Below are 21,622 nucleotides of genomic sequence, written 5' to 3' on the forward strand. Positions count from 1 at the left end.
GAGCCTCAGCTGTACCACAGAGCCTCAGTGGAATTCAGAGTAAACTGTTTGACATAAAGTGCTTAAAAGTGTTGGACCTTAAAGACGTCCTGTCTGCTGCTGTGGAACAGACCCAGCTGTAGATTCTCCAGAGCCGTCTGCGTGAACTTCTCCACCTGTAACAAACAGAGCTGAGCTCATCATCATCATCATCATCATCATCATCATCATCATCATCATCATCATCATCATCATCATCATCATCATCATCATCATCATCATCATCATCATCATCATCATCATCATCATCATCAACATCAAGATCAAGATGTGGGCGTGTCCTACCTTTGGAGATGTTCTGAAGTCGAACAGTTTCCTTATAGATGTTCTTAAAACCTTGACGTGTTTTGTTGCCTCAACAAACGCATTCTGTCAGAATTAAAAAAAGCATTCCTGAAGCGTCTCACAAAGGTAGACATGTCAGAGCTTTGGACTGTGTCATTGTTAAAGAGAGAGCTTCACCTGGACCAGGTCTCGGGCCTGAGAGTCTGAAGAGCTGAAGTGGATGTTGGGCCACGTGCACACTCTGAGCTGCTGGTACATCTCTGTGAGGCGGCTCTGGTTCACTGGACTGTTCATGTTCTCCGTGTTCTCCGTCTTTAGGGACAGCACCACATTCTGAGCCACTCTGCAGAGACACACTCTGTCAGAGGAGTCACAGGAACAGGAGATCAAGTCAGTACCTGTCTTTGAAGGAGCGCAGCTGCTCCTCCTTCTCCTTCAGCGCAGACCTGTGGACCACAGTCATCAGTCACACGGACACGAGCTCCTGATGTTCACATGTTTACCTCTCCTTCACCAGTTTGTCTTTGTAAAACGCCTCCATCTCGGACAGTCTGCTCAGAGACAACAGTGTTTTTCATCAGTTTTTCATCATATTTAATGATTCTCACTGCATTGGAAAGTTACTGACGTCTGTCTGTTTTCTCGGGCCTGGTCCTCACAGCGCCGGCAGCTCGACTTCCCTGGTTTCCTGAAACAAACCATTACACATTAAAGTGTATGTCGGTGTTGAGACTGATGTCTCTGAGTTGTGGGGTTGATCGTTTGTGGATGTGGTCGGGGGACTCGCCTTTGCTTAAGGTTTAATGGGAAAATGCATTGAGGTTCAATATCTGCATTACCACTTGGAATGTTTTTATTCTGGAAAATAACTTCACGAATATGAGGTCCTAGTTTTTGGAATGCAAACTGATGTTCTAAATGGCTGACAAAGTGGGGTTTTGAACAATGTTGAGCAATGAATGGCTCGTTTTCCATAGAAAAGTGAGTTTGGGCATTAATTGGATATACCTTTTAAAACACCCCTGAGGCAAAGATCAGCAACAGCTTGATATAGTTTTTACGTTTAGATATAGGTTTTGATATAGTTCTTGAGTTTCCATGTAAAGTTGTGTTTTATTTTTTTCTCCCCAATGTCAAGTTATTGACTTCCATTATAAACTCCCTATTCCATCACTACTAGTAGTTTTGTGCAGAACTGAAGTGGATTAACATAAATATGTGGAAAACTTCAATCTACTTTATTTTTTACAGTGATCAAAAAAGTGTAATGAAAAGCTGCTGATGGAACATGAAGGCCTGGACAGTCGTCACCTGGACAGTCGTCACCTGGACAGTCGTCACCTGAGCGGCCGGTTCATTCAGCACAAGCATGTGTGTAATGTTTCATTTGAAGTGCATCCTTCACCTTTTGTCCCCATTCTTTTCTCTTTGGGCCAGAGCGCTCCTGAGGACACAGTGTATCAGTGACAAAGTCAGGAAATCGCACAGTAATGTTTCATATTTCACTTAAAGTGATAGTCTGTCGAATCAGGAGTCTCCCCTACCCAAGCTCGTCTCATTGCTCAAAGTGACACGATTGTGATGAGTGTATGAGATCAGCAAAAATATTATTATTCGATATTGCTTACTTTATGTTAAATCAAATTACAGGCCCAGGCGTCAGTTATACATTAATATTTCAAATATTACATTTCTAAAGCATTTAAACTTACAGACTATCACTTTAAGGATTTTATTCACATTCAAACTTCTCTGTACCTCTGTCTGAGCTCCTCCTCTCGCCGCTGTAGCTCCTCCTCTCGCCGCCGTAGCTCCTCCTCTCGCCGCCGTAGCTCCTCCCCTCGATGCCGTAGCTCTTCCTCTTGCCGCTGTAGTTCCTGTCTTTAGAAAACAAGAAGGGTCTGGATGCAGCACATGGATGGGCTCGTGATCCGCTTTTCCACAGGAACTGACGTCACCTTTGCAGGACAACGTTTAAACCAATCCTAACCCTAAAAGGACAGTGGAGTTTACTAAAGGCGTTTTATTGAGATTAACTTAAATAAATGTCGCGGGACAAAAGTGGAGGTGACGTCATTTCCCGTGGAGTACTGGAGCCCCCACTGGTCACATGACTCTCCATTGGCTGCATTTAGACCCTCTTGAAACAGGAAATACGTGACTCCATGATCCATGTGAAGTCACTCACGATTGGCTTTATTCAAAAGGAGAGCTCTTTTTCATGAGACACCGACAACAACAGTGTTTTCATGCCTTATAGACTCGAGTGTTTTAACATTTTGAATTTGTGCCATTTTCCCCGACGTTAGAATATATAGACCTACAAAGCAGATGCATTTTGTTCCTATGCTTTTATGTTCTGTATTGTGTTGCTTGCATGAATAAATGGACAGTAAGGTAATAAATCTTTGCCCTGAGAACAGTTACTCACCTCTGCTTTTCTGTCCCGCTGGTCAGTTCTTTGACCCTGAAATTTACAAATGCAACTGTGAAGAAAAGGTTGGTTCAACCTCTTCAGCTCTACACTAAAAACAAATACAAATTTGGTCCGTGCACAACGGCAATGAACGAACATTTGAAACGAAAACACCCGACAGCGTTCTTGCCATCGCCATCAACCAGTCAATCGGCTGCGTGAGTATACGTTTATAAGTGTTTCATTACACAAAAACAGTAATGTATCATTTGTATCTGTGTTGTAAATTCATAAACTAAAGCACCGTTTCTCTGAGAGGCTCGAATGGACAACGAACAAGTCCTGTGAGTAATGATGACTGAGTTGTTTCATAGTTTTATTTGGGTAAATAAAAGTCATGCCATTTGGAAAAAATTGGCCTGCATTTTTTCTTTTTTTTTCTTCATTTTAAATGAAAAAATAATCGGTAAAATGAAAAATAACCTATAGATTAATCGAAAAAATAATCTATAGATTATTCGATTAATTAATGAAATGATCTATAGACTAATCGATAGAAAAAAAATTGTTAGCTGCAGCCTTGCAAAAATTATTTGATAAAAGGGAACGTGAATTTGATAAAGACGGATGTGATGACAGTAAATCGAAATTAAAAACTGACCCGTGTAAAATGACTTGTAAAAAATAGAAGTTTTTTATCAATTCACAAATGGTTTCATCAAGTCACAGTGTTTTAATCCGCTCAGGTCTTCTTTATCAAACCACAGCATTTGTGAAACTCCTCACCGTTTGCTGGACCTGAAGGAGAGTCGTCGGCTGGACCTGTGCGGGTTGTCTCTGACCACAGCCTCCTCTCCAGTTTCCCTTGGAGGTCGTCTTCTAAAGACTTTCAAGAAACTAGAAAATACATAATAATACAATAAAGGGCTGCACCTGTTATATATGACTGAGCAGTGAAATCTATTTGCTCTTCAGAGTGCAATGGTGAGCGCATGTTTATTTCTGACCGGGATTTAAAGACTCTGATTAAAAAATTTAAATCATGATCTTCAGAATTATTCAGAATGGTTCAGAGCGAATAAATTGTCATTAAATGTTATTTGCTGGTAATAAAAAATATGATAGACATCAAATCAAAATTTGTATTAACCCTTGTGTGGTCTTCGGGTCATTTTGACCCGAAAGCCACTGCAGGCCACAGCCGGTCAAAATGACCCAAAAGCCACTGAAGACTTTTGTAAAAAAAGAAGCAGAAAAAAATGTGAATGCACGGTTGTTTTAAGGCTCTTTTTGGAGTGTACATTTCTTGACATTAGGGTCTTGAAAGGGTGCAAAATTGAAGGATCACACGGTTAATAATGGAGAAATAAACAGTGTGTCGTCTACATGTTTTTAGGAGTTTAGATTGACGATAAGAACTAAGTCTATTGGAATCATAAGTAAACGTAGAAACCTTGTAAATCATAAATGTCTCTTAACACTTTACTACAGTCTTATTTATCCCTATTGAAATTATGGTAATATTGTTTGGGGAAATACCTTCACTACTTAACTTAACTAAATTTTCACTCTACAAAAGAAGTTTGTCCGTATAGATACTCTTTCCAAACCTGATGCTCTTTTTGATATAAATACTCTAATGACTTGTACCTTTGTATAGAACACTGTATGATGATGACTGGCCTTCCTATATAAAACATTATTTTATGCATAACCATCAGGTTCATCGTTTCTATAGGCTATAAACAGTTCCTTCATCTGCCGTTATATAAAACATCTCGATCAACGGACAGTCAGATATGATGGAGTTAAAGTCTGGAACAGACATGTCCATCTTGTGGATTCATCCACCACATTGTACATGTATAAAAACAAACAACTTAAATGAATGACTGAGTGTGCTGAGCAGAGCAAAGACTCATAAAGGAAATGACTGTATGAGTATTTGTATTTGTATTTGACTTGGTAGTTTTACTATGTAGTGACATGGTGTGGGTTGAAGTTACTCTGATTCTTATTTCATTGTTTACTTGGGAGTGGTGTTATTATAAGCTTATAGGCTTCTCCCTCTCCCATGCATTATTATTATGTTTTTGTTTACTCATACATCCAAATGGATGCTTTTTATGTTCTTTTTTTTTTCTTTTTAAATTGTATTATACTAAAGTGCTAAATAAAAAATAAATAAAAATAATATTCTGTTTGTGGATATTTAATAATGGAATAAAGAAACTGCAGTGTATCATGAACCTTTATAAACTATGAAGTAGCATCAGTGCTAAAACAGTAGCCTTGTGGAGGCTAATATTGTAAACCTGGCTGTTGTAAGCATTGCTTTGACACACTGCTGCTACCTTATGTTTAAGGAAAGCAAGGAATGAGTCCTGACTACAGTTAACCTTTTCCAAAATTAAACAAGCTCCCTATTTTCAGCTTGAAAACTGGAAATATTAGTTTGGCTTGTAAAAACATGTAATGGAGGAGCAGCACGGACAAAAGGAGAGCTGACTCTGCTGAAGATGTGTTTGTGTAGAATCGAGTTTTAAAATAAATCGCAAATCCGGTCTTTAAAAGTCTGTTGATTTCCATGAGCACAGCGACACTTCCTCGTGTACTTTACAGTCCACAGAAAGGTGCCGAACATGCAGACAGTTTAGTTAGTCATTTTTGTTGATGCTCTCCAGTGGCAGTATTATAGAAGGATATTTTAAATAGACAGTTTAGCTATATCAGTATAAACAGTAGAATAAGAAAAACTGAGCACTTACTCCCAGGACATGTCTGTGCTGCGTTGACTGAGATTATGATTCAATCACAGCCTCAGAGTCAGGAGGAAGAGACCGGACGAACCAGTTTGTGTCGGCCAGCTGATGTGTCTGATACCGGACAGGAAATACTTTTAAACTCACAAGTAAAGTATTTATTCATAATCTGCCATGTGCAGATGGTGCTACATCTTTGTGCAGGCATCTTTTAAATGTAAATGCACAGTGTGAAAAGTCTGCAGTATTTATCTATTTGTTTTATTTGAAGGACTTTTTCAGCACATGGCCCTGTCTCACCTTTAACAGCGAGGGAGATGGTAAATGGTCGCTATTTATTAGGGCTATACTAATACTTTGTGCTGCAATACCAAGTATCTGTCATGATTCTGCTTATTCAGTCATTGTTTACATCCGCATTCACTTCCTGCTCCACTCTGCATAAAACTAAGTATTTTCCTCCCCCTACAATGTGTAGAATGAGCTCAGACCTGTTCACCACAACTGCCTCTAAAATCCTGTCCCTCAGAAAGGTGTTAATTCGGGTCTGAAGTGCCGTCATGCACAAGCTTAAAATAGAAGCTGCATGTTACACGTAAGACCTGAGATGGCAGCAGTGAGTATAAAAATGACCAACTTGCATCTAGCCCCTTTAAGATATGTCAGATTTACTTTAATTCACACTGCGCTGCATTTGAGTTCTAATCTATCTACGATAGTATTGATACTTTATCAAGCATCACAATACTTTACAGGCATTTCTATCATCACTCCTTTGTTTTACAGCACTTTGTTACATTTTATGCCAATACACTATCCAATCTTAACACCAAATGTCAAATGGCATTTCATTTAATTTATAATTTTTTCATGGAAATGTAACATGAAATTGGTACAACAACAATCCAACAAAACAATAATACATTCCATGAGAAGAACAGGAATTGGATGAAGAAAAAATATTATAAACTCCTAGCCCATTCTTTAAAAAAAGTTACAAATTAGATGGCATTTGGTTTATAAACTTTTGCAGTGTTGCTGTTTCGTGGACTTTTTAAGCGTAGCCATGGGCGTAGGTTTGCGTGGGGACATGTCCCCACCAGATTTCAGGATGGCCAAGTTGTACCAACTTCTTTCACATTGTGCAATCTTTCACAAAGACTTGACTCAGATGTGGCTCTTTAGGCTTGGAGACAATGATCGGCATCACAACACTGTTTGTTTCGCATTGATTGGTCAAATATTCGTGGAGATATTCATATTCTCACTTTCATTAAAGTGTTCCCACCAATAGTAAGACCTGCTGCATGTGTAATTTCTGATGAATGAATCTTATGTACAGGGCACTATGTTCTGTATCCTGACTGTCTTTATGATCAGGTAAATCTATTTTGCACACATACAAAAATGAGCTGGAAATGAACGGGACTGGGGGTCTCTCTTCGCGCGTGATCAATGACCCGATCCACAGACAGCCTGCGGGGAACCCGTAAACCTGCGCATCAGCTGCTAATGCCCAGTCATGTGTGAAACCCTGCCGGTTTTATAGCTGCAGTTTGACAAACAGATGAGGAAACTTTACGCACGGTTCTGATTCAGTTCAAGAGAAGTGTCAATACATGTGTATTCCATTTCCAGCCCTGTCCCTCCACCTGTCGCCCTGGTCACACTGCACTGGTTACTCTTACAGTTTGAGCTAGAGTTTTCTAGTGTGAAGCACTTTGTGACTTTTGTCTGTGAAAGGTGCTATATAAATAAACATTACTTACTTACTTACTTACTTACTTCCAAAAACGGCCCAACTCCCTGTGCAACACTCTGGCGGGGTCGGCCCCAGCCCCCCTTTTCTGACGTCTATGGTCTGACTAGATGAAGAGTTTGACTTTGCACTGGGGCAGTCATTGGTCAGCAGAGTGAACAGTGCTACAGATCTCCTGCCATGAAATAAGCATCGTCCATCCATCCATTTGGGTAATTACCGAAAGGACAAGATCGCGAATACAAGCGGCCGAAATGAGTCTCCTTCGCAGGGTGGCGGATGGATGGATGGATGGATGGATGGACGTTAAACTTCCATAGATTATAGATTCAGGGCTCACAACTTAAACCAATTCAAGTATTTAGTTGTTTGTTTGTTCATAATTTGGGCTTCCAGCTCACAAAACCCACCAAAACAGGATATCCAAAAAATAGAATACTGTGAAGAAATCAGCCCAAACTTTACAGGCCATGAATGTTTCAAACTGAGTCACACATGACTCATCTACTAAATTCAAAGACCTGCACAGGTTTTTCCAGGTGTCATTAAATTGTTTCACTTTGGTTCAATTGTCACAATGCCACAGGCTGATGCCTCAATGCCACAGGCTGATGCCACAATGCCACAGGCTGATGCCTCAATGCCACAGGCTGATGCCTCAATGCCACAGGCTGATGCCTCAATGCCACAGGCTGATGCCACAATGCCACAGGCTGATGCCACAATGCCACAGGCTGATGCCACAATGCCACAGGCTGATGCCACAATGCCACAGGCTGATGCCTCAATGCCACAGGCTGATGCCTCAATGCCACAGGCTGATGCCACAATGCCACAGGCTGATGCCTCAATGCCACAGGCTGATGCCTCAATGCCACAGGCTGATGCCACAATGCCACAGGCTGATGCCACAATGCCACAGGCTGATGCCACAATGCCACAGGCTGATGCCACAATGCCACAGGCTGATGCCTCAATGCCACAGGCTGATGCCTCAATGCCACGAGACCTTTGGAAATCCTGTTTTCGTGGGTTTTGTGAGCTGGAAGCCCAAATTATGTACAAATAAACAACTAAATACTTTAAATGGTTTAAGTTGTGGGCCCTGAATCTATAATCTATGGAAGTTTAACATTTTGAATGGAATTTTTTTTATTCAAATTTTTTGGAAAGGGTCTGTATAAAGGGCCCACCTAGGTGCGCTGTCCCCTAGTAAACCGTAAACGCACCTTCTCAAACAGTGACTGCCCACACATCTGGTGTGGGTCTTTTATACTTGTTATTGCAGGAAAATGAATGAACTGTATGACAGTTGACCATATACCCCCATTCATTTTGGAGGTGGATGACGAGCGCGAAGCATGGGGCTCGTTGAGCTTTCCAAAAATGTATAATATGTTGTTGTATTTGCAAGAAATATTATCATTCTTTCTTTCTTCTGCCCTTTAAGCAGGAATTTGACCTTTGTACCTTTGTAGGCGCATTGAGTTGCATTGTGTTCGAAATGCATGGTATAAATAAACATGCCTTGTCTTGTATCAAAAGTCTACACCGATGACCACCCCGGCGCAGACCGCACTGTGCCCAGGACATTTCTACCCACATTCTTTCACTTTTTGATGAAGTCCATTTTGACGGATGCTGTGCTCCCTGACTCCAGGTCTGTGGCCACTGCTCTGATCTCAGTGGAGCCAAAGAAGACTTGCAGCTGTACCTTCCGGTCCAGACCTTTGGAGATATCAGGCATGTCCAAATCACAGTGAGCAACGGGACCCTCCACTCCCCACTCGTCCACATACGTCACATTCTTTCTCTCCGTCCTGTAAAATTCCAGGCTCATCACTGTTTGCTCACTATCTGTTGGAGTAAAGTCAAATATTCTGGTTTTATTCCAGCCCACATCTTCATCAGCTTCAACCATTTTCCCAAAAAGATCATCACACCAGTCGCCATCTTCGTTTGTGAACCTCTTTTCTGGTTTATGTTTAGAAGGATCAAACCTTCGCATCTTCACAAAGCCGTAAGTGAAGGCGCTCTTTCTGGACCTGATCACAGACTGGTCTCGCCCGAACATCTCCTGAGGGTTTTTAGGACACATCACTTTGGCTCGGTCACTTTACTCTCTCTGAACATGTTCACGGAGGATGTGGCTCAATGATAACCCTCCCACTAACAGGATGTAGCTGATGCCTTTATGTTCCTGTAAGATTTCAGTGAGACTGTCTGTGATGTGCACCAGCGTCTCGTGGAAGAAAGACTTCATTTTCTCCTCGGAGATCTCCATTTTTCCTCTGGCCCAGCTCACACCTTCCATCCTCTTGAACAATGGATTTTCTTCACTTTCTCCCGCTCCAGCCATTTCTCTCTTTTCAATCTTTTTCTTGAATTTGTTGTGCACGTTGAACTTATAGACCTGGTTCTTTGGAGCCTGTTTTAAATAACTGAAGTCCTCAATAAACTCCTGAGCCTCTTTGGGATGATCTCTCTCGTAGTCCTCCCACAGACCGTCACGGAAGAACTTCCTCAGACACTGAATGAACTCTCTGTCCACTATCCGTCCTCCTTTATCCTCTCCTGAGGGTTTGTGCAGCTCTTTAAGACCTCCTCCTTCCAGTACCTCATGGACCGTGATGTCGATGGTTCCTCCTGAAACAAAGCACAAAACATTTTATCAAAGCCTGACGGAAAGTGTCAGGACATGAATTAGATCTTCAAAATGTGAGTCGTAGATTATTTGACACAAGAAGCTATTTTGGAACATTTCTTGTTTAACTAAAACAGTAATTTGAGTGTTACTAAACCCCATCACGGCACATCTTATTTTCAATGAAAAGTTGGAAAACAAGAGAAAAGCCCTTTGTCAGTCCCGCTGTGCTCTACTGTGTTATGCCTTGAAAGAGTTTGTTCATTTATCCTGCCACTCAGTGAATACAAGCCTTTAATATCTCTTACCTCCACAGTCGAGGACGACGTACTGCGCTCCCACAGACAGCTTCACTCTGTCACCGCTGTCTTTGATGAAGTCTTTGGGTTCGAGCTGTTTACACCAGACTGAAGCTGCCTCCGGCTCCAGAGCGATCACCAGAGTGTCCTCAGTGAAGGCGGACGCCAGCCCAGCCTGGACACAGATTAAACACTGAATGGGTTAATGTATCTTCATTTGATTATCTTAACATGTGATCAGAGTCAGAACAACAAGGTCAACAGTCAATGTCCAATGCACCAAACCAAAACAAAAAACAGAATTAGGACAATCGGCATTTTCTTTTGAATCGATCACAGAATGGAACAAACTTCCAACTGCACTAAAACCATGCAAAGACTTTTGCCTGGGTGTGAAACAACATTTTCTGGGAACTCAAACATGTCAGCATTAAAGACGACGGCGCTGTCAACGACGACAAGGGGTGGGTATAGACCATAGAGGAACACGTTTTCCCTTTGATAAAATGTACTTTTTAAAATTTTATATAAAATATAAATACTGTCGGTAAATATTATGAACTGTATTGTTTTATGCCTTTTGTAGTGTTTTGTAATTGTATGTCTCTTTTTTTTTATTTTATTTTACTTTCTTTATTTGATCAGGGACAATGCACAAACAACATTAGTCTTAAAGGAGAAGAGATGTCGTGTACCAGGTTAGAGCAAAAATGCTAATTTCAACCCGCAGTCCCTGGACAGGCTGATGTTATACTTACAAAAATAAAATATATACAGAATAATACACAGAAGCTCACATCATAAAAGCAGTAGTTTGACTGAGATGCGGGGGCCTTGCAGCCGCGGGGGCCCTACGCACTTTGCATAGTCTGCGTATAGGAAAAAACGTCTCTGGCGTCAGTCATTCAGTGCGTACAGGTTTGCTTTGATAAAAAACATCGTTTGGTCAGGCGTGCTTTATAAGAGAACGATTGTCGACCATATGCAGTTTTGCGTCTCGGAACTCTGCACTAGAGATTCTCTCCGAATGAAGAAAGAAACACTTTCTCAAAGGGGGAGCAGCGATGTTATGGATTATTGATTGAGTCAATAAATGGTTCCCCTTTCTTTATGCTTATTATTATATCTTTCCGGATTTTCAGCAGCTTTCTACACTTTCATGCTTTCTGCAATTAAAGGTCCTATATCATGCAAAATCGACTTTTTGTTGCTTTTAGCCATGTTGTTATGCTATTTCCTTATCAAAAACACCCCAGAGTGGTTTGTGGCTTCATTCACGCAGCTCTCAGTAATCGTCCTGAATCCTGCTGTCTGAGCAGCTGCTCCGCCCTCTCCTGGTGAACGGCTGAGTGTTCAGTTGTGTCGTAACAGCGGAACGGAAGTGCTCGACGTCTGTAATGTAATGTCTTAATTCTATGCTTACGGCCTGATTTTAATTTGTAAAACAGCGTTTTCATTATTTCTGTCGTAAGAGAGAAACAAAGAGTTAAAAAAAAAAAGGATGTGCCGAGGTGCTTCCAGGTCAGCTGTGGCCAAAACAAACACATCGCGTCTGAACAGATCAGTCATGTTTGCGCTGCAGCTGTGAAGATGGAGCTCGTTACCTACTCTTGACACACCTGTTATTTATTCTTAACTAACGATCATGTCACGGAGAAAAAGAAGTGCGTTTGGCTACTTAACTTTGGAATGGCTAAAATAGCATGATATAGCTCCTTTAAGGCAAGTTATGTATCAAAACGTTCCGCATGTTGAGGAGAATCCTGCTGTTACTTTTGGGACTTCTGTAATTTACGTTTTTTCCGCAATCTGCCGAAATATTGGTAATTTTTTCCATTGACGTATAATGGGGCTTCTGCTAATTCATGCTTTTCTGCACTTTTTTCTGCATTTTCAGCAATTTCTGCACTTTGTGCATGTTCAGCTTCTGCAACTTGTGGGTTTTGAGAAAAAATTGGCCTTCTGCAGATTTCCAGGGTTTTTTTTCTTACGGGAATTTTTGCATTGGTGTGTATGTAGAGTTTGGCCCATTAGTGTGTATGGGGGAATCCAGCCAATGGGGAGACTCCAGGCCTTTCACTGAGGCCATTTCAACAGTTTGACCAGTTTATGGAATTTAACCAGTTTATGCATTTTAAAGCGTTTATGCAATTAACATAATTTATGCAAATCAACCCATTCATGCAATTTGAACAGTTTATGCAATTTCTGCATTCGCATCCCACCATTCCACAGTCAATCGCAATGGCGCAGCATTTCTAGTTTTGAACAGAGCAGAAATTTGATTATATTTAATAAGATTTTCGAAACTCAGAATGTTATATTTACTTTGTGCTTTACAGTGATGGTGCTGAAGAGGCTTTTTATCATGATTTTTTATGGCCCTTTTATATCATGATTCAAGTGGTTTTAATGATGTTTTACACCTGAGACCAACTAGACATGCACTACAGAAGATGAGGAACATTCATAGTGTTGAGGTAAGTATTTGAGGCATCTGTAGTTAATGACTTTCTAATATGTTTATAGTTCATCAAGTTAAATTTCAATGCATTACCAAGTTTTTTTATGTGACTTTTAAAACCAAGGTTCAAATCAAGTATTAGACCTAAATATTTTGTTTAGCTTACATTTTTTTATTTTTGTCCATTTACCTGAATTGTTTGAGTTTGTTGTAATTTACGTTTATTTGAGAAAGACATTGAGACCGGGGACTGCAGATGGAAATTAGCTCCAAGAGCTAAAGTCTGGTTTCATCTGCTGATTAATGCTCCTGTACATGTCCCTGTCAAATAAATAAAACCAAATAAAATAAATTATCAACATTAATTGAATAAAAAGTCAAACCAAGTCAAATCAATTTTAGTTGACTAAAACTAGACTAAAATTGAAGATATTTTTTTGACGAAAACTAGACTAAAATCGAATTACATTTTCGTCAAAAGACTAAGACTAAAACTAAATTAAAATATGCTGTCAAAATTAACACTGCATAAATCATTCAATCTAAAAAGTAATCTATGAATAATAAAAAATGGATTGTGGTCATATGGCATGACAGCGACTATCAGTGGGTCTCCTGGTCACATGATCATGCTGTGTGTTTCACCTGAACTGCTGCTTCCCTCATGAACTGTCGCGCTGAAATGTCCCAAATGGCCGGAACCGTCAGGACCCAGGTGAAGTCTGAGGCGACGCACTTCACTGTGTGAAGCGTGTTCCCTCTGATGGTTCTCAGAGCGTCCTCCTTCAGGAAGCTCAGAGCTGCAGAGAACACCTTCAGAGCGCTCATCGACTTCTTATTCACATCTTTGATCTCCAGGTCCTTCGTGAGGACTTTTTTCTGTTCAGCAGATACAAAACTTTAACCACAGGGGTTATTACAGTGTTTCTACCTGTGACTAGAAAGACATTAACTTAGTGCCTGTTTCTCTGACTCAGGGCAGAATAGTTTTATATACCTATAGAATAGGTTTAAAATGATGCAAACGACAAATTCTAATGCATAATGAAAAACTTATATACATCAGCTATGATCAAAATAAAACCTGTGAACTATTACATTTCGTGTCTAAGAAGAAAGCGTCATTGCTACTTCACTGGTGGAAATTCGGTCTCTTACTTTCCAGGAGCTCCCTCTACTGCTCAGAGTAAAACACTGCCACAAATCTGATCTAAATCAAAATATGAACCAGAAACAGTAGTTTCACACCTTCAGTGTTGGGTTTAAAGCTGTTTCTCTTTATGTTGTTATTGGACAGATACAAAAGTGACTTTTCCATTTCTGTTTACCTGTGGCTCATATTATCTGTATTTAGACCAAGAAAAAGAACAGATCTTACCTTTCCATAAAGACTCATCTTAAAGTCCTTAAAGTAGTAGAACTTGGCCGTGTCTTTGCGTATCTCATAGTACTTGTTCCGTGCCTCGTATCCGAACGCCATGACCTCTCCATGTTCGTCCAGCAGGATGCAGGTGGGAGTCTTCGGGGTCTTCATGACCGGTGTTTTGGTCCATTTTTTCACGTGAGGCTCTGTCTTGGCGCTGGTCGGGGTCAGGCTGTAGGCATAGCCGCTGAAAGACGTCCCAAAATCTATAGCGATGATAAACGTGTGGCTCATCTTTGCAACAGGACGGACAGGTCTGACAGTGAAGCGGCTCAGCTGTGTCGCCTCATGCTCGGGAAGTCCTGCCTCCTGGGCATCGCTCTCGCAGCAGAGACACACTCAAGGAAATGGGCTGCACTTTATGTTCCTGCAGTTTTAAAGTGATCAGAAAACGTAACTATGGTGACAAACAAAGAACGTACTTAGCTGCAATGTTTCCATATCATTACTAGAAAATACTACAAGAGTCTCCTGGAATTTGAGTTTTCCCAGAGGGGGGTGACTCCATTTTCAGGAGTTAATGTGTCTTGACTAACGTTAGAAAAAGACCTGAGTGTCAAAGTTGTCAGTGCAAAGAAATTGATTATTTTTTACAGTCATAGAGCAGCTGATTGTGATTAAGTGAGTGACACTTTTTGCAGGTATTTGCAGATATAGAGGTTAATGTATGTGAATTGATTTAATTATAATACAGGGCTCATTTATTAAACTATTAGTTCGACCAAAGGCAAGTAAAGCAAACCAGAAGCAGACACTTCTAAACCACAGCCTGAACATGAACATCAGCATTTACAAAACAGTATTAACTCTGTCCAGTGATCTTTTTTATTTTTTCCAAGTTTGATTTTATTTCAAAGCATTCAGAGCTAAAGAACAGTTTTCTTTACAAAATATACAAAGGGGACGCCCTGGAAACAGTTCCAGCTCATGGGGTCAGTAAAGATGCACAGACGTTTTATATTATTCCAAAACATTTAGTATTTACCTGCACACGTCATGATAGAGACTCTACAGTTCAAAGTATCTAAATGTTCATAGAGTTAAGGATGTAACCACAAACTGCTTTGAGAGATTTATGACGTCAATCACAAGTGCCAGCCAAAAATGAGAGATATAAGATAAACCACGAAGTCTGGTAGTGGCTTTTGTTCCGTGTTATATCAGGATGGATCTGTCTGCGCAGGCCTGGAGCTCCTTCGTCCTGCTGACCGGGTAGATGATGATGTGGGATCAGACTGCACAGGAGGGCGAGTGTCAGAGGGAGAAGACGGCATCTCTCTGGGACTGAACTTCGGCTGTGGTGAGGGGTGAGCGTAGGCTGCCCTGGGCACTGGCGGAGGTTTGGAAGGAGGCTTGACATCTCCAGATCTGAAACTTTGTCGTACCGTCGGCCCAGAGGGGGTTGGTGTGGGCTGATCAGAGGGAGGATGAGTGAGAGTGGAGGGAGGATCTGTCTGTGCAGGCCTGGAGCTCCGCCGTGCTGTTGGCTGAGCGGATGTTGGCTGATCAGGCTTCACAGGAGGGCGAGTGTCTCTGGGTCTGGGCTTCTGCTGTGGCGAGGGGCGAGTGTTGGTCGGTGATGGGTCGGAGGGCACTGGAGGTTGTTTGGAAGGAGGCTCGACATCCCAGAGTCTAAAACTTCGTCGTGCCGTGGGCCGAGAGGGGGTTGTGGTTGGCTGATTGGAGGGCATGGGAGGGTTCGTGAGAGTGGAAGGAGGATCTGTCTGCGCAGGTCTGGGGCTTCGTCGTGCCATCTGTCGTGAGGGGGTTGGCGTACTGGAGCGCACAGATGGGTGTTTCATGGAGGAGGAGCGTGGACTGGATCTGCTGAGGACGGTGTTCGAGGGAGGAGGTGCGGGTGAGGAGATGGGCTCTGATTTGAAGTCCATCGTGACTGAAACCGTGGACGTCGACTGCACGTCTGTGGCCTCTGCTGTGATGGTGGTGGAGCCGAAGTAAATCTTCAGTTTGACCTCGTGGTCCAGACCCTTGGAGACCGTCGGCATGGTTACGTCACACGAGGTGACTGGACCCTCCACCTCCTCCTCGTCCACGTACATCGGATCCTTCTTCTTGGTTCGATAGAAGTCGAAGCTCATTTTCCTCTGGTCGCCCTCTAGAGGGTAAATGCTGAACTCCCTGGTCTCGTTCCACTCCACGTCTTCATCGACTTCCACCATCTTCCTGAAGAGGTGTCTACACCACACGCCGTCCTCCGTCTCGATCCTCTTCTCTGCTTTGTGTTTGGACGGATCGAACCTCATGATCTTGGAGAAGCCGTAAGTGAAGGCGCTCTTTCTGGACCTGATCACGGACTGGTCTCGCCCGAACATCAGGGCTCCCTTCAGAACCACCTCTTGAGGGTTTTTCGGACACAGAACTTTGGCTTGGTCTCTGAACTCTCTCTGAACACGTTCCCGCAGCACTTGGCTCGAGGACAAACCTCCCACTAACAGGATGTGTCTGACGGTTCGATGATTCTGGAGGATCTCACTCAGACGGGCAGCGATGTCCACCAGCGTCTTGCGGAAGAACGACTCCATCCTGTGCTCAGAGATCTCCAGTTTGGCCGAGTGTGGCTTTAAGTGGAAGGTCATGCCATCCATTATTGTGAACAGAGGATATTTACTTTTCTTTCTCCTTTTCTCGATCATGTCCCTGAACTTCACACCAAAGTCCAGCAGTCGCACATGAGAGCTGGTCTGTCTGAAGCATGTGAAGTCCTCCATGACCTGCTGAGCCTCTTTGGGATGTTCTCTCTCGAACTCCTCCCACAGACCGTCACAGAAGAACTTCCTCAGACACTGACTGAACTTCCTGTCCACTGTCCGCCCTCCTCTGTCGTTTCCTGAGGCTTTGTGCAGCTCTTTAAGTGCTCCTCCTTCAAGGACCTCATGGACCGTGATGTCGATGGTTCCTCCTGCAAAAACATTTCAACATTTAGTTTCTCCCAGTTCAGCCTGAGGCGACAGAAGAGCAGACGGTGAGGAGGAGATGAGCACAGGACAAAGACTCTTTAATTTCTTTATGATGTCAAAGCCTGGATGACCCTAAACTTTCTGCACTTTACTGGAAAGACAAAGTGAAATCAATAATTGTTAAGGTGTCATAATATTTTGAATATTCCGTAGCAAGTTGCAACCTCAGATCAAACTAAGATTTCCCAATTAAAAATACTGCTCTTAATTGCAAACAAAATGATTCCAGTCTCTTGGCTCAAACCTCAGCCCCAACTTCACCCAATGGGAAAATATAGTGAAAGAAGTGGATCATGTGGAGCAAATAACAGCAAGAAGCAAAAGAAAACTGACCTACAGTATTTATGGACAATTGAACATTTTATTTTTTAATTTGATTCCAATTGTATTGTACCTGTTGTTTAATGTTTTGTTTTTTGAGTGATTTTCTTTGTTATGTTGAAGATTTTAATTGTCTGTGTAGGCTCTCAGTCATACAGGAATATGCATTGTATTAGTTCATTCATAATGATTTGGCTTGTAATCAAAATTCTCTTATAGCATTACCACACTTCAGAGCTGTGCCATAATGTCTGGAAAACCTGAATGTTTATTGCAAAGGGGAAATGGTCAACCTGGGTTTTAAAATGAATTTGAAACTGGAGAGTCAGATTCGCTCAGTCGTGAGGTCCAGTTTCTTTCATTTGAGGCAGATCAACGCCTTTGTGACCACTCGGCTGGATTACTGTAAACTCTGTTTATTTTGTGGTAAGTCAGGCCTGTGTCTCTCGACTTCAGCTTGTACAAAATGCAGTCTCTTCACTTCACTGGCTCCTGTGCACTTTAGGATCCATTTTAAACTTCATCTGTTTGTTTTTAAATGTCTAAAGTCAGCACACACTCCACGACTTTTCTAGTCATAAACGATTTTATATAGAATGGGGGGTCCACACTACACGACCGGGTGCAGTGCGATTGTAAAACAGTAAGTGCCCCTAAACTCTGTTCGTGGTTGAAATGTAGCTGGAAAAAGTGGTTCTCGTGAACTTTTGGTGACAAAGTTGTGCTGTTTCGTGTGGGGCTGTGGCCATGAAATGAGTTGTTTGTGTCGCTGTTTTGACAGAGATATGAGAAGGGAGGTGCGGCAGTGTTTTTTGTCTTTCTTTCACTGTCATTGGCCGCTGCTTTCTTTGTGTTTACAGAAACGGTAAAATCTTCCACGTTCTCCCGTGAGTCCAAGAAAATCGGGCTTAAAAATCAAACATGTTTGATTTCCTACGACTGGAGTCTAGTCACGTCTTTGTGCTGCCCACACTACACGATTCCAACGCCAGTCCAGTCGTGACCCCCCTCCACACTACGTGACCCGACTCCGTGCCACTGTCTTCGACGAGCCACGCGTTTTGACTCACCACCGCTCTGTCCTGGCCTCTCCATCACATTGGGGTCTCGCGTTGGTTATAAAAGTTAATCCACTTTGATTCTGGCGAAGATTCACCAAACAGAGACAGTCACAGAAAAACACTATTTTGTCTGATAGTCGCTGAATCCCGGAAAGAAATTCCAACTTCTGGCGAGTGGCCTCTTCTTTAGGAAAGTTGAAAAAAGTCCTGCACCTCTCGTTGCCAAACGCGCTTTTCTCCGTGACATTATCGTTAGGTAAGAATAAAGAACAGGCGTGTCCAGAATAGGTTAGAAAGAGCTCCATCTTCACATCCTTCAGTGCAAACATGACATCTGTTCAGACGCTCAGGGGTGCGTTGGTTTTCTGTTTGTTTTCAGCCCTGACCTGGACGCGCTTCCTTTTTCTTTTTTTCTTTTTTTTTTCTTTCTTGAAGCTATTTTATAAATTAAAATCAGGGTGTAAGGCACTACATCACAGAAGTTGTGCTCTTCCTGTTTGACACTATGACGTAAAAAACGTCAGAGTGTCACAACTCAGTGGTTTTCCATCAGAGGGCGGAGCAGCTGCTCAGAGAGCAGGATTCAGGAGGATTGCTGAGAACTGTGTGAATGAAGCCAAAAACCACTCTGGGGGTGCTTTTGATAAAGAACAACATGGCTAAAAGCTCCAAAAAGTCGATTTTGCATAATATAGGACCTTTAGATCTGTTCTTAAAACGCACTTTGGCCTTTGACACAGCCTGAGATTTTTCACATTTATCAGATTTTATTCATTTGTTTTTGTATGGTATTGTGCTTAGTTGATAAAGTTGCATTTTGCTCAGAGACATGATGCTGCACAGACACAGTGGGTTTTAGAAGGAGGTTCTCCAGAAGGAAGGTCTTACCTCCGCAGTCCACGACGACGTACTGAGTTCCTGCAGACATCGTCACCTCTGCTGTGTCGTCCGAGTCTAGCAGGAAGTCGTCTGCAGAAAGATGTTTGCACCAAACTGAAGCGGCCTCAGACTCCAGAGCAATCACCAGTCTGTGCGACGAGCGGTCCAGCCCGGCCTGAAACAGACTCAGACTTACTGACATGAGACCACAGACCACATGAGACCACAGACTCAAACAGACCACGTGAGATGAAACAAGTCTCTGTTCATCGCCACACCGTACAGTATTTTTCACCTGCTCCGCTGCTTCCCTCATGAACTGTCGTGCTGGATTGTCCCAGATGGCCGGAACCGTCAGGACCCAGGTGAAGTCCAGCAGATCCAGGTCTTGTGTTTCTTTGTCTATGGTTTTCAGAGCGTCCTCCTTCAGGAAGCACAGAGCAGCAGAGAACACCTTCATCGCACTCATCGGCTTCTTATTCACATCTCTGATCATCAGGTCTTTGGTGATTCTCTGTTTGGAGAAGAAAGTGAGTGACATAAACTGCGCTTTAAACGAAATCATTAAAACATTTACTACACACATCTAAAGCCCTTTTCACAGGGGATTAGAATGACCTCGGGACCTCAGGTAAAAAGTAAATATTACTGACGTTTCTGCTCGTGTGAATCTGCCATGTCAGTAATTTCGAAGGGAAAAATTCCCCTGATTTTTCCCTTTAGGATAATTCTGCAAACTCTCAGGTGATTCTAGTCCCGTGCGAATCAGCATGTCGGGGTTTGAAAAGTTTATAACCAGCGTAACAAAGTCTAAATCAGGGCAACATCGATTCAAAACGTCTTTTTTACCCGTGTATTTATGACTTAAATGCTGTTTTTTATGCATTTAGAAGTATAAAAGAGAAAAACTACAGAAGTACAGCCCCATTGTCATGGCAACAGACAGATGGAAACAGACCAACATGGAGGTTCAGGGAAAGTTGGGATGGGTTTGATCCGAGCGAATGGCCACAGAAATGACCTGACGTCCCCAGGTTGTTCTGATCCCGTGCGAATAGGATTTAAGACAGTAATTTATTAAACCTCGTGGAGGAAGAGACAGTTCCAAGAGGAAGTGGTTTAGTCGGGGCAACAAAATGTGGAGCCGTCACATTCTTTCTGCGGTTTTGGTGCATGTGACTTTTAGTTCATTACTATGAAGCTGATAATGAGTGCAGAGCTCAATAAATAATGTGGATTGGGATCATTCATCAAACACATGTGAGCAGAATAATGAATGTGCAAATAGTTCATAGGTTGTAGAAAATATAAAGTTTAACCCTGGAATGTACAGGTGTTTTGGTAACACTTTCCAAAAATGATGCAATGATGTAAAGCAATTATTAACTGACACATGATGAATATAATAAAATACACGACACAACTGCACTGTGCTGTCATTAACAATGAATCAAAAGTGCTGAAAAGTTCAATCAGTATCTGGGTCATGACACTCAGAGAACAAGAATGTGCTCTTACCTGTTTGTACAGATCCATCTTAAAGTTTTTAAAGTACATGTAGGTATTTGTGTTTTTAGATATCTCATAGTATTTGTCTCTGGCCTTGTATCCAAACTCCATGAACTCTTGCTTCTCGTCGAACAGGATACAGGTGGGAGTCTTGGCCGTGTCTGCGCCCGCCCTTCGCTCCCATCGCTTCACACGCTGGACTTCCTGCTGATTCACGGTCAGACAGAAAGAATAACCGCTGTACGCAGTGCCAAAGTCTATGGCAACGATGCAGCTCCGGCTCATCTCTGCATTAAGAGGAAGATCTTTGTTCCAGTCAGAGAAACTAAACTAACTGGCTCGGCTCTAGCTGTGGACGGTAAAGGTGTTCTGCTGACTCCGCCTCCTGGGAGGGGCTACGATCAGGTAATTCATAAAAACAAAGTTGATTTGAACAAAGTCCCCTTGTGGAACCGCCACCTTAACGTGGTAGAGAGGTTTGAGCACCCGAATGATCCCGGGAGCTCTGTTGTCGGGGGCTCTGTGCCCCTGGTAGGGTCTCCCATGGCAACCAGGTCGTAGGTGACGGGTCAGACAAAGAGCGCTTCAGAAGCCCCTTATGAGAGACCAACAGGCCCGGTTAATCGTGAGGCCGTCCTTCTGTGGACCCACCACCTGCAGGAGGAGCCATAAGGGGCTTGTGCAGTGTGATTTGGGCAGCTCCAACAGCTGCCCCCACGGCAACGGACAAGTGGAAGAAGATGGATGGATGGATTTGAACAAAGTCACAAAAACGACAAATGA

General features: G+C 42.4%; 2 protein-coding genes, 1 long non-coding RNA gene and 1 pseudogene across 4 annotated transcripts in view; all 4 read right to left on the bottom strand.

Annotated features, from left to right (window-relative positions):
* The window catches only part of LOC306961000 (heat shock 70 kDa protein 12A-like), a gene marked incomplete at both ends in the record, with an annotated part of 13,881 nt that extends 13,094 nt beyond the window's left edge, over positions 1 to 787 (bottom strand). The window contains 4 exons of the mRNA XM_079553610.1: positions 78 to 155; positions 325 to 408; positions 502 to 667; positions 723 to 787. Of these exons, the coding sequence (XP_079409736.1) occupies positions 78 to 155; positions 325 to 408; positions 502 to 667; positions 723 to 787 (393 nt within the window). The remainder of the gene's footprint in view (positions 1 to 77; positions 156 to 324; positions 409 to 501; positions 668 to 722) is intronic.
* A 70-nt stretch (positions 788 to 857) lies between these two features.
* Positions 858 to 1,773, bottom strand: LOC306961412. Its single transcript, XR_013792766.1, has 3 exons — positions 1,730 to 1,773; positions 953 to 1,012; positions 858 to 875 (listed from the first exon to the last, which is right to left on the bottom strand). It is a non-coding gene; the product is annotated as an uncharacterized lncRNA (long non-coding RNA).
* Positions 1,774 to 8,870: 7,097 nt separating this feature from the next.
* LOC306961001 (heat shock 70 kDa protein 12A-like) lies at positions 8,871 to 14,325 on the bottom strand (annotated as a pseudogene). Its single transcript has 4 exons — positions 14,047 to 14,325; positions 13,314 to 13,547; positions 10,214 to 10,379; positions 8,871 to 9,907 (listed from the first exon to the last, which is right to left on the bottom strand). The product of its transcript is annotated as a heat shock 70 kDa protein 12A-like (transcript).
* Positions 14,326 to 15,194: 869 nt separating this feature from the next.
* On the bottom strand, positions 15,195 to 21,246 carry LOC306961002 (heat shock 70 kDa protein 12A-like). The gene is made up of 4 exons (XM_079553611.1): positions 20,791 to 21,246; positions 19,626 to 19,906; positions 19,340 to 19,505; positions 15,195 to 17,011 (listed from the first exon to the last, which is right to left on the bottom strand). The coding sequence occupies exons 1-4, from the start codon at positions 21,122 to 21,124 to the stop codon at positions 15,252 to 15,254; spliced, it is 2,541 nt and encodes an 846-aa protein (XP_079409737.1). The 5' UTR covers positions 21,125 to 21,246; the 3' UTR covers positions 15,195 to 15,251.
* Between the last annotated feature and the right edge of the window lie 376 nt (positions 21,247 to 21,622).

Source organism: Gobius niger, assembly GCF_951799975.1.
Source record: "Gobius niger genome assembly, chromosome: 3".
NCBI lineage: Eukaryota > Metazoa > Chordata > Actinopteri > Gobiiformes > Gobiidae > Gobius > Gobius niger.